General features: G+C 42.4%; 1 protein-coding gene across 2 annotated transcripts in view; it reads right to left on the reverse strand.

Moving 5' to 3' along the window:
• Positions 1–832: 832 nt before the first annotated feature.
• LOC130296848 (lysozyme C, milk isozyme-like) overlaps positions 833–13,078 on the reverse strand; it is a 53,996-nt gene continuing 41,750 nt past the window's right edge. For both annotated transcript variants that reach the window (XM_056548856.1, XM_056548857.1), the window contains exons 2-4: positions 7,575–7,721; positions 7,056–7,131; positions 833–1,033 (exon numbers count right to left, since the gene is read on the reverse strand). In XM_056548856.1, the coding sequence (XP_056404831.1) occupies positions 964–1,033; positions 7,056–7,131; positions 7,575–7,719 (291 nt within the window). In that variant the 5' untranslated portion in view covers positions 7,720–7,721 and the 3' untranslated portion in view covers positions 833–963. The remainder of the gene's footprint in view (positions 1,034–7,055; positions 7,132–7,574; positions 7,722–13,078) is intronic.

Here is a 13,078-nt window from a genome sequence, read left to right on the forward strand (position 1 = left end):
GAGGGACTGCTGCTGATTGGCTGTAATGTGTCTGCTGACTCTGACTCACAGGGTCAAAGTTTACTGCAATGTTAAAGTATAGGGTGCGGATCGAACTTCACATATGTTCGCCCGGCGAGGCGAACGTGAACATGCTAAATTCGCCGGGAACTGTTCGCCGGTGAACAATTCGCTACATCTCTAATCTGCTGGTGTTGGTCCATCAACTGGGGACGCCCGGGATCATGCACGCGGCACCCCGTTTGTAATCAGTCCCCGAAGCGTGTTCGCTCCGGGTCCGATTACGGTCAACCGCAGGGCCGTGTGACGTCACGCTCCGCCCCCTCAATGCAAGCCTACGGGAGGGGGCGTGATAGCTATCATGCCCCCTCCCATATGCTTGCATTGAGGGGCGGAGCGTGATGTCACACGGGGGCGGGGGTGTGACGTCACACACCGCCGGCCCTGCGGTCGACCGTAATCAGACCCGGAGCGAACACACTCCGGTGACTGATTACAAACGGGGTGCCGCGTGCATGATCGCAGGCGTCCCCAGCTGCGGGACGCCCGCGATCAGGCATCTTATCCCCTATCCTTTTGGATAGGGGATAAGATGTGTAAGAATCGGAGTACCCCTTTAAGTCCAGGGTCAACGCATCTGTCTCCCAAAAGATTTTGGAGCACTTCCTGCTTCCTTTTCTTTTAAATTGCATTAATGAAATACAATGGACTTTTGCACAATATTCAAATTTTTCGAGTTTCACCTGTACTACATTTTCCCTGGAGAGGGTGCTGTATGTAAATAGCTGTAATCCATAGACAAACACAGAATCTCTGTAATCCAAAGAATTTATTGATTTGTAGATTAAGAGATATTTCTGATGATTATTGTGACAATTTAAGAAGATGAACATCAGTGATTCAAATAGAAGATACACAAGAGATTTCATCAGTCATTCGGTGTTTTCTTCACTTTGTATCAAGTTAACAAGTCGCTGGACATGTTAGATATTCTTCAAGATTTCGTTTGGCGCAGTGTTGTTTCCAGACACCCCTATATAAGAATGAAGCAAACAATGTATCAATAGAACCCAATGGGTTAATGGCTGGTATAAGAAGAAACAGTGCTACCCTTGTCCATGGACTGTGTTTGGTATTGCAGCTCAACCCCATTTAAGTAAATCAGCTCTAGCTAAAATGACTAAAATAGCTATGTTTTTATTATCCTAACAAGAAGAGAAAAAGCAGCTCTCTGACTTGAAGAAGTAGTAGCATTCGGGTGCTATTGGTAATGGGTCCCGGTTCCAGGGCCACAAATGTATACAGCAAAGAAGAATCACCACAGCACGCACAGATGAAGTGAATGGAATATAGATTTTTTTCCAGCACAGGCTGGCAATGTTTCGGTCAAACCATTGTAACCTTTCTCAAGCATTGAGCATTCTTATTTGCTATATTTGCTTTGTTTTTATTATCCCTTTATAATTTTTTATTCTAGCACTAGTTTAGCATTCTTTGGTTCTGTTCACATCATGTTTGTGCGCTACATTTGGCTTATAGACTGGGAGGAACTCCTGCCCTATAAGCTAAACATGTCCAGAAAAAAGTCAAAATTATGTCATGTCCTTTACTGTACAGAATTGAGTATTTAGCTATACCTTTCTTTCATAATTGTTTATTGACCAATGGCATAGACAGGTGTATTAGATTTACTAAGGTTTCTTTCACACTTCCACTGTGCCCCAACCTTAAACAGCCATTCGGCTCTTTATTTTTTTTCCAGCCTCGGGACGGGGCACAATGGGCAATAACCGGTCCTGATGGATCCCATTTACTATAAAGGGATCCTTCGGGCACAGTTATTTTGAAGCAGGATTAGGAAGAGAAAAAAAAACGGCAAATGCAGTAATTTTTCTACCACTATTCCCCCGGGCTCCCGCTACAGCCATCACACTGCCGTGTCCTAATGGCAGTGTGAAAGAAGCCTAATAATTCACTATGGGGGAGATTTATCAAAACCTGTCCAGAGGTAAAGTTAAAGGGGTACTCCGGTGAAAAACGTTTTATTTTTTATTTATTTATATATATATATATCTCAACTGGTGCCAGAAAGTTAAACAGATTTGTAAATTACATCTATTAAAAAATCTTAATCCTTCCTGTACTTATTAGCTGCTGAATATTACAGCGGAAATTCTTTTCTTTTTGAAACACAGAACTGTCTGCTGACCTCACGAGCACAGTGCTCTCTGCTGACATCTCTGTCCATTTTATGAACTGTCCAGAACAGCATATGTTTGCTATGGGGATTTCCTTTTACCCTGGACAGTTCCTAAAATGGACAGAGATGTCAGCAGAGAGCACTGTGCTCATGATGTCAGCAGACAGCTCTGTGTTTCAAACGGAAAATAATTTCCACTGTAGTATTCAGCAGCTGATAAGTACAGGAAGGATTAAGATTTTTTTAATAGAAGTAATTTACAAATCTGTTTAACTTTATGGCACCAGTTGATTTAAAAAAAAAAAAAAAAAAGTTTTTCACCGGAGTACCCCTTTTAACTAGTTTTGGATTGTTAATGATGGCAGCCATACTGGATTACATTTTTGTAATTGTTTTTTGCTTTTAAAAATTAATTTTTCATTTAAAAAGAAAAAAAAATGTTGCCCATAGCAGCCAGATTGATTATTTGCTTCTTTCATCTTTAAAAAGGCCTCTGAAAAATGAAAGAATCAATCTGGCTGCTATGGGCAACTGGACAACTTTTCCTCTGCACAGGTTTTGATAAATCTCCCCATAGGTGTAATATATTTTTATACACACACTAGCTGAGTGCACGGCATTGCCCAATCTTCCTTGTGGGAGAGGAATAGCAATGTAGTCCTATCATTTTTATTGCCTTTGATTTGACTTCACCTACAGCATTACATTTTGTTGGAGGCATTTTCACACCTTAAAAATATTAATCCATAACTAATCAATAAGGACAACAGGTTTTTATTATTTTTGCACTTTTTCCTCCTTCCCTCTCTAAAAATCATAATGCTTTACATTTCCATCAACAGACCTATCTTGTTTTTTTGAGCCACTGATTGTATATTGCAATGACAATTTTTTTTTTAACCACAAAATCTATGGTAAAAAAAAAAAAAAAAAAATTTGTGGGGCAACATTAAAGGGGTATTCCAGGATTTTTTTTTTATTTGACTATGCTACAGGGGCTGTAAAATTAGTGTAGTTCATAATACTGTGTGTGTGTGTGTGTGTGTGTGTGTGTGTGTGACGGTTTTCTCACAATTCCTATGTGATTTTCATCCCAATATTTATTTTTAACAAGATACAAAATGACTGTTTTCCCAGGTTGCAATGCAGCTGAGATCTGACTAATGAATCAGCTGATGACAGGGAGCCTTTCTGCTTCTATGGGTGGAGCGATCGCTTGGTGGGAGAGAGATCAATCTGCAACTAAAGCAACAGCTGTAGGCACCCTGATTGAAAACCACAGGTCTTTTGAATGGATGCAGCTCATTTATGTTTCAGTGAGTGGGGGGGGGGGCTGATGTGTGGGAGAGAGGAAAATAGAATTGTGCAATTTGTAGGCAAAAGAAGAAAACTAAAACAGGAAATACCAGTTCACAAAAAGCTAGCCACAGTGTTATGGTAATCTCACAACATAGCCATTTAGCCCCAAGCAGTGGCGTCGCTAGGGGGGGGGGGGGCAGAGGGGGCCATGGCCCCCCCTAGATCAGGCCGTGCCCCCCCTTTGGCCCCCCCAATTTAAAATAAATAGGGATGTCCCGATACATTGATGGCTCCGCCCCCAGCACAGGAGAGGACGGGCCGAGAGCTGACAGGTCACACAGCAGAGCCACCGCTTCATGTGAGGTGAGTGATGTCCCGTGTCCTCCCTCTCTCCCCCCTGTTCAGCAGTCTATCCTGGGGCTGAGTAATGTGTATAGTAGCAGTCCAGAGGGGTCACTTTCCCTCCTCCAGTGTCCACAGGTCACCAACAGGCCACATTATCACAACAATTTTTGGGAAAAATCGCGGCAAAAATTGTGCGCTTTTACCGCGATTTTTCGTAAATCGCGGTAAAACAGCGCAATTTTTGCCGTGATTTTTCCATAAATTGTTCTGGTAATGTGACCTGTTGGTGACATGTGGACACTGGAGGAGGGAAAGTGACCCCTCTGGAAGGACAACATGTGAACACACTGCTAGATTATCATTAACCCCTTAAGGGTACATTCACATGTACAGGATCTGCTGCATATTTTGTGCAGCTGATTTTGCAACCCATTAGCTTGAATAGGTAGCAAAATCAGCTGCAGAAAATATACAGCAGATCCTGTACGTGTGAACGTACCCTAAGGGCTCATTCAGGGGTGGATCCACAGTGTATTTTAGGGTGCGTTCACACGGGCGTATTAGTCAGCGGATCCGCAGCTGCGGATCCGCTGACAAAGGCCCCTAAAGTGCTGCCCTCTTTGTGCCTGCTAATAGCGGCAATCCGCCGCTACCAGCAGACACACTGCGATGTGCGAGTTACCCTGCAGTGTACTCACACACATCGCGGCCGCTCTCTGTGTAGCTCAGGGAGCCGGGGGAGCGGCCGGGATGTGCGGATACACTGCGACTCGCACATCACAGTGTGTCTGCTGATAGCGGCGGATTGCCGCTATTAGCAGGCACAAAGAGGGCAGCACTTTAGCGGCCTTTGTCAGCGGATCCGCTGACAAGTACCCCCGTGTGAACGCACCCTTATGCTGCAGATCCACTGACAATGGACCCTACAGTGCTGCCTCCATCTGTGCCTGCTCATAACAGCAATCCGCCACTACGAGCAGACACGCTTTGATGTGTATACTCGCGCACATCATGGCCGCTCCTGCTCTCTGAGCTAGGCCGAGAGCAGCCGCGATGTGTGCGAGTATACACATCAAAGCGTGTCTGCTCGTAGTGGCGGATTGCTGTTCTGAGCAGCACAGATGGAGGCAGCAATGTAGGGTCCATTGTCGGGGGATCTGCAGCGTAAAATATGCTGAGGATCCATCCGTGTAAATGAGACCTAAGGACACAAGGCGTATGTGTACGCACAGTGCCTGCTCCCACTGTGTTGTATAAATCATTAGCTAGAACCCTCGGCTAATGCCAGACATCACCAATCAGGCTGATGTCCGACATTAACACTTTAGATGCCGCTATCAAAGTTGATGGTAGTGTCCAAAAGTTTTAACGCCTTAAGGACCGAGCGTTTTTCCACTTTTGTTTTTTCCTCCTCACCTTTTAAAAATCATAACCCTTTCAATTTTTTGCACCTAAAAATCCATATGATGGCTTATTTTTTGCGCCACCAATTCTTCTTTATAATGACATCAGTCATTTACCCAAAAATCTATGGCAAAAACGGAAAAAAAATCATTGTGTATATATATATATATATATATATATGTGTGTGTGTGTGTGTGTGTGTGTGTATATATATGTATATATATATATATATATATATATATATATATATATATATATATATATATATATATACACACACACGTTTAAAAATTGCCCCCCACTTTTGTCACTGGCCCCCCATGTGCCCCCCCTAAATATGAATGCTGGAGACGCCACTGGCCCCAAGACAAGCGCAGATCCATCCTAAGCCTGTCCATTACTGTCTGCCAGGTACGTACTAAAATCACCTTATGGTGGATAACCCCTTAAAAAAAAAAATTCAAACCTTTGAGGGCTTCTATTTGTATTCAGTTCAATTTTGGTAAAAATGATACATTATCTTTGTTCTGTAAGTCTATACAATTAAAATACCCAATTTCTATAGGTTTTATTTTACTACTTAAAAATTAGAACTTTTTGTGTGTAAATTAGTATGCTTAAAATTGTCCTCTTCTGACCCCTATAACTTTTTTTTTTCCCATGAGGGCTCATTTTTTGTGCCATGAAATGTAGGTTTTTTTTTTCAGTAGCATTTTTGTAGTGATGTGACTTTTTGATCGCTTTTTATTCCTTTTTTTATGATATGAGTGGACCTTTTTTTTTTTTTTACAAGTACAGATTTACCGTGCAGTTTAATTAATGTTATATTTTAAAACCTTGGACATTTACGAGCGTGGTGGCACCAAGTATGTTTATTTTGGTTTACAATATTTTATTTAAAAAATAGGAAAAGGGGATGATTCAAACTTTTATTAGGGAAGGGATTGATCACATTGATCAACTATTTTTTCATCTTTATTTTTTTATAGGAGACCATTACTTGCAGTCTTCCCATTGCATACACTGTTAAATGCTATTCCATTGCACAGCATTGATCAGTGTTATCGGAACTTCATTGCTTTAGCCTGCCATGGCCTACTGGAGCCTTGGAGCGCCAATCAGACAGCTGGGAGTTAGGTAAGAGACCTCCAGCCATCCTCTTAGCTGATCTAGATGCCGCAATTTCGTCTATCAGCAACCAGGACCTGAGGCTAACGCTGGACATCACCAATTGGGCTGATGTCTGCCATGAACCCTTTAGACTCTGCAATAAAAGTTGATTGTGGCGTCTTAAGGGTTCATGCCAGACATCAGTCCAATCGGCAATGTCCAGCATTGGCCACCGGTCCTGGTTGCTGACAGAGGGAGCTGGCAATGGACCTAAATATATTTAAAAAATTAGTAAATACAGCAGCTAAGTGACATCTGCTACTTCTCCTCATGTCTGGAATATGTTTTTTTTATTTTATTTTTTACCAGACACTGGGAACGCTAGAGAAGTACTGTGAGCTCTTCACTGTGTGTTACCTTCTACCCAGCATTCTGGATTTGTTTTACTGTGAAGTTGGTCTGTAAAATATCTATATTTTACAATAACTGGACACCTAAATCTTGCTTCCTCACCAACCACACCTTTTTGGTATGTATAGAAAAATGTCATGGTGGAAAATACTAACAGTATGACTTAACCTTTGTCCACCCCTGACATCCTAGACTATGAAAGGTTAATTGTGAGATGAGTTGTATACAGAGTATGCAGAAAGTCCCCATAATGCTGTAAAAAAAACTGAGTTACTGTAAAACCTACCAGGAAGTATATCCCTGTTTTTTTATAATTGTGACAGCACATTGGATATCATCATTTAGGTTTTGGTCGTGTAAGGCTATACAAGAGAAGAGAACATTGTAAGACAGAGCTATAGATTTATATTTTAATATATTTGCATATCAAACAAGAACATTCTAAATTTATTGGCACGCAAGGAATGAAGTTATGGAAAACTAGTCTAATTGCAAGCTTTAGGGTGCGTTCATACTGAGTAAATGTCGCAGAATTCTGTGGAGGTGATTCAGATCTGGCAGCCGCCATGCGGCACTGCGTCGTCACCATTGACGGATTTCTGTGCAAAGAATGAGGATGTTCCTTTTTTGCGCTGAACAATTTTAGCGGTGGAATTGTCCGCCACTGAAATTGCTCAGTGTGAACGGGTCTCGCGGAAGACCCACTCAAACTGATGTTAAAGTTCACTGCCCTGAATTTGGCTCGCGGAAATTAAATAGTATGAACGCACCTCAAAGAGGCTGAAATATGGAAAAAAATACTTACCTGAACATGGCATATGGCAAAGATTCTGGCCTGAGTATTTAGGGTATTGGCACCACTTGAGGGCGCTGACCTGGAAGACACCATGGTGCTCATCAGTATGTTTATGATTTTTATCGAACCCACTGGCATGGTCGGCTATGCACATGACTGCAAAAAAAGAATGGAGAAACATGGGTGCATTTTACTTGCATAATTCTATAATTTGCTGCATCGGGGGAAATAAGTATTGATGTGAAATTTTCACTGGATGTTGGTAATTCATACATACAAAGAAAACAAAACAAATAAGCCCAGAAATTAAGTTATGTTTAGTAATGTGAAATGACACAGGGGAAAAAAGTGTTAAAGGTGTACTCCACCCCTAGACATGTTATCCGCTATGCAAAGGATAGGGAATAACATGTTTGATCGCAGGGAACCGGTGCATGGAGTTCTCTCGATGCATCGGATGACTGGAGTGCTCCAGCGGAGATTGTGGGGGTCCCCAGTGGTTGGACCTCCGCAATCAGACATGTCATTTCCTACCCCTTTAAACACACTTACTGATATTTATTTAATACTTTGTACAATACTCTTTGTTGGTAATGACTTCTTCAAGACATCTCCTGTATGGAGAAACAAGTGGCATGCATTGTTCTGGCGTGATTTTAGCCCATTCTTCAACACAAACAAAAATCATGAAGATTCTGTGGGCCTCTTCTATGAATCATAGTCTTCAGTTATTTCTAAAGATTTTTAATGATATAGGTCAAGTGATTGGCTGGTCCATTCTAGCAGCTTTATTTTCTATTTTTGAAACCATTTGAGAGTTTCCTTGGCTGTTTGTTTGGGATCATTGTCTTGCTGAAATGTCGGCCCCCTTTCCATCTTCATCCTCCTGGTAGATGTCAGGAATGTCTCACTAAATTTGCCCATTTATCCTTCCTTTATTTATTTAAAGTTTTCCAGTACCATTTACTGAAAAGCCGACCCACACCATGATGTTCCCACCTGCAAACTTTACTGTTGATATAGTGTTTTTAGAGTGATGTGCAATGCAATTTTTCCTCCAAACACCATACCAAGAGTAGTGAAGTTTAGAGGTGAGAAATGCTGGGACTAGGGGAGGATATATGCAAATGAGTTAGCAACTGGTTTAGGGACAGAAAGCAGAGGGTGGGTAAAAATGAATTCACTCTAGTTTGGTTACAGTTATTAGTGGGGTACCACAGGGGGCAGTACTGGGTCCACTTCTTTTCAATATGTTTATTAATGACCTTGTAGAAGGATTACAGAGTAGATTTTCTATATATGAAGATAACACTAAACTGGGTAAAGTTTAATGTGGATAAATATAATGTTATGCACTTGTGCCATAAAACCAAAATGTATGTGCTAAGGACTCGAGGGTACTGGACAGTAAACTCTACTTTAGTGATCAGTGCCAGGCAGCTGCTGTCAAGGCTAACAAAGTAGAATATATCAATAGAGGCCCAGAGGCTTGCGACAAGGACATAGTTTTGTCTCTGTATAAATCACTAGTAAGACCACATATGGAGTATTGTGTCCAATTCTGGGCATCTGTATATATAAAGGACACGGCAGAACTGGAGAGGGTGCAGAGGAGGGCAACAAAGATAATTAATGGTATGGGAGGACTACAGGACCAAGACAGGTTATCAAGCTTGGGTTATTTAGTTTGAAGAAAAGGTGATATGATTACAATGTACAAATATATGAATGGACAGTATAGAGATCTTTCTAGTGATATTTTTATACCTAGGTTGGTAACCATGACAAGGGGGCATCCTCTACAACTAGAGGAAAGACTGTTTCACCATCATCACAGACCGAGATTCTTTACTGTAAGAGCAGTAAGACTATAGAACTCTCTGCAACATGATGCTGTGATGTCTGACTCAATAAACAAGTTTAAGGGTGCCTGGAAAGGAATTTTTCCTCTGTCATGGGGCAATTGGCATCAGCCTTATAGGGGTGTTTTGCCTTCCTCTGGATCAACACAGTAGGGTTTTAGGTACAACTTGATAGACTCTTGTGTTTTTTTAACCTTAAAAACTATGTAATAGACAGATAGCTGATAGACATGAGATAGATAGAAAAAAAAACTCCACAAGAGCAGCACAACCAGAGTAAAAGATAAGGGGTGCAGGCTGATAAGATCCGGAGCACAGATTTTCCATGTCGACAATAGAAAAAAGATTCAGAAGTACTTTTGATGGAAGTGAAAAACCTGCGGCTTCAGGATTGGAAATGGGGGCATGAGGCAACCAAAACATTGTTGCTGTAAATATTATATGCTGAATATATTGTATGTTACTTCCATTGAAAGTGCTGCTGAATCTTTTTGATAGATAGAGGGCCGGACTGGGGTACCAGAATACCGGGAAAATCCCCGGCATGCCACCCGCCCTGTGGGCCGGCAGCGCCGGCCCATGCTTCGCTGCCCAATGTAAAAAGTAGCACGGGCTGGCCACTGCCTGTCTAACTCTGCTGCCTATACCTACTGTGGGAGAACTCTGCTGCCTACACCTACTGTGGGAGAACTCTGCTGCCTATACCTACTGCGGGAGAACTCTGCTGCCTACACCTACTGTGGGAGAACTCTGCTGCCTACACCTACTGTGGGAGAACTCTGCTGCCTACATGAGAGAGATAGATAAATAGATATGAGATAGATAAGATATGCTTACGATTTGACACCATGGTGTTATCCAAGTTATTTCTTTTTAATGCATTAAGCCATATGCAGCGGTTGGATGCCTGGCTGGTAGTTGTAGTTGTCAGAGCTGCGAGGATAAGGACAATAATGGTCTTCATTTTGATGTGTAGTGGAGGCTGATCCTGCACCCTTTATATTTATAGTCAATGTCTTGTGTTCACACAATACACACACCACCATCTGACCACACAGTCAGTACATGTAAAGCCCTGGGGCATATACTGGGTACACATTATTGTTTGGGGCTTTTGGCAAAAAAGTAAGGAATTTTCTTTGTTCTCCCATTTCAGGCCAGAGGCAGTATGTGTTATTGGATTACCAAATATTCTCTTACATGGTTAAAGTAGATAGAAAATATTGAATAGTTGACAGTGCTCCTGAATCCTTAGGTCCAGTAACTGTGCTCAGTTTTTATATTCATAGCTGTTAGACTTTGTCTGTGTTCACTTCTTGTTAGCAGCTGTCAGCCATTTTTATCTCTCATGGGCTGGTTCCTCCATCACTCTGTCATTCACATGGTTGTCCACCTTCCTGTCTCATCCTGTTTAGTGTGCAGAGAGACGCTTCGCTGAATCTACGTGTCAAGAATTTCTGGTATCAGAGAATAAATGACCAAATCAGTGTCATCCCAGACAGACCCAAGAGTTGGCCCTCGGAAGCAAGAAGTAGCTGGCTTCCCTCTCTCATCAAAAATCAATACAGTAAGTATCCAGTGGTAAAAGCACTGAAACTTAGCTGAGAAATATTAAACTAAATTTTAAGACAATTAAGAGTTTCACCTCTGAAGATATGATCTGCTTAGCAGTGCAGTGCAAATTCATTTCAACCCAAAAAATTGTCCATTCCTAAAACAGTGTCCAATTTTGGCAGTGGATGATGTGCAGGCCAGGCAGGTGCCTTGGTACAAGTATAAGGACTTTTTGCTCTCCAGCAGCTAATAGATATTGTATGACTTTCTAGAGGATCCATAGTGTGCCAATTTCTAGCATTTTTCAAATAAACCAGACATATTTTAGTATGGGGATTATATGTAATCTTGTATAGATTTCCCCAACCCAGTTCACAAGGTTCACAAAGTCCAGGATTAGAATTTTACCCTGCCCTAGTCCATTGGAATATATATGTGCAATGTGTAAAAATGTGGTACTATTCATTTAGTTTGGTTTCGTGAAGCGCATTTTTTCGTTTAGTTGTTTTTTGATGTTTTGACCTCATTTAGTATTCAGAACTTATTGTTATTTACATAATGAGGCTGCCTCGAACCACAAATTGTTACTTATAGCATTCAGGTGGATGCCATCACACATCCAGAACGCCCCTTTTTGAGCCATAAACTTCCCCATAGCTCGATTGACCTTGATGCATGCCTTATTAATCCCCCTGCAACCAACGCACCGGACACGTCATCCCCCCAAACTTTAAACAACACCCCCCGCCTACCCCTTCCAAACTGGCCCTTAGTGCAACTCCACCCAATCCCTAAATAAATCCACATCATAACACCACAACCCACCTGCCTACTGTGTAGACTGACTCACCTGCAACCCCAGTCACAATGCCCCAAAAAAATGCAATCGCAAAAGTCAATCAAAATAAAATCTCTTCCCTTTCTGTAGCACAAACCCCCTGCAGCTGAGAACTTACCAACTCCAAGGACATCATCCTTTTCTGTAACCCCTCAGCGCTTGCTGAACCAGGAATGATTTTGTAACACCCTCCAAAACTCTAAGCATGACAACCATTGAAACTGCTGGTCACTAACTTGTTCACCCTCAGGACCAACCAACCCTCCTCCCTGCAACGACCCAAAAAACAATAACTGAACATCCACCTCCACTATGTTACTCAAGACAATTGCACCACTCCACTGCTGCCAAGTAAGAGAACCAGGTATTATTCACCAACAACAACACAATCAGTGCATTTGCTGCTGAAATGACAGCTCCCACAACTCCTCTGGCTACAAGGAGGTCCATTCTTCACCCCAGGTACATGCACTGCAACAATTCATACATTTAAAGATTAACACATTAAATCAAGGTGCTGCAATAGGTGCCCCACCAGGGGTGACGATACTGACACATTTTTGGACTGCCATAACCACTCCTACACTGCTGTAAAAAAATAAAGGGAACACTTAAAGGAGAACTACGGGATTGAAAAATGTATCCCCTATCCTAAGGATAGGGGATAAGTTTCAGATCGTGGGGGGTCCGCTCGCTGGGCCCCCCCACGATCTCCCGTACGGGGCCCCGGCTCTCTGGTTAGAGAGGGCGTGTTGACCACTGCACGAAGCAGCGGCCGACACGCCCCCTCCGTACACTGCTATGGGAGAGCCGGAAATTGCCGAAGGCAGCGCTTCGGCTCTCCCATAGCAGTAAATGGAGGGGGCATGTCGGCTGCTGCTTCGTGCGGTGGTCGACACGCGCTCTCTATGCAGAGAGCCGCGGCCCCGTACGGGAGATCGTGGGGGCCCCAGCGGTCGGGCCTCCCGCGATCTGAAACTTATCCCCTATCCTTCGGATAGGGGATAAAATTTTCAATCCAATAGGTCTCCTTTAAACAACACAATGTAACTCCAAGTTAATCACACTTCTGTGAAATCACACTGTCCACTCAGGAAGCAACACTGATTGACAATCAATTTCACATGCTGTTGTGCAAATGGAACAGACAACAGGTGGAAATTATTGGCAATTTGCAAGACATCCCCAATAAAGGAGTGGTTCTGCAGATGATGACCACAGACCACTTCTCAGTCCCTATGCTTCCTGGCTGATGTTTT

Source organism: Hyla sarda, chromosome 12, assembly GCF_029499605.1.
Source record: "Hyla sarda isolate aHylSar1 chromosome 12, aHylSar1.hap1, whole genome shotgun sequence".
NCBI lineage: Eukaryota > Metazoa > Chordata > Amphibia > Anura > Hylidae > Hyla > Hyla sarda.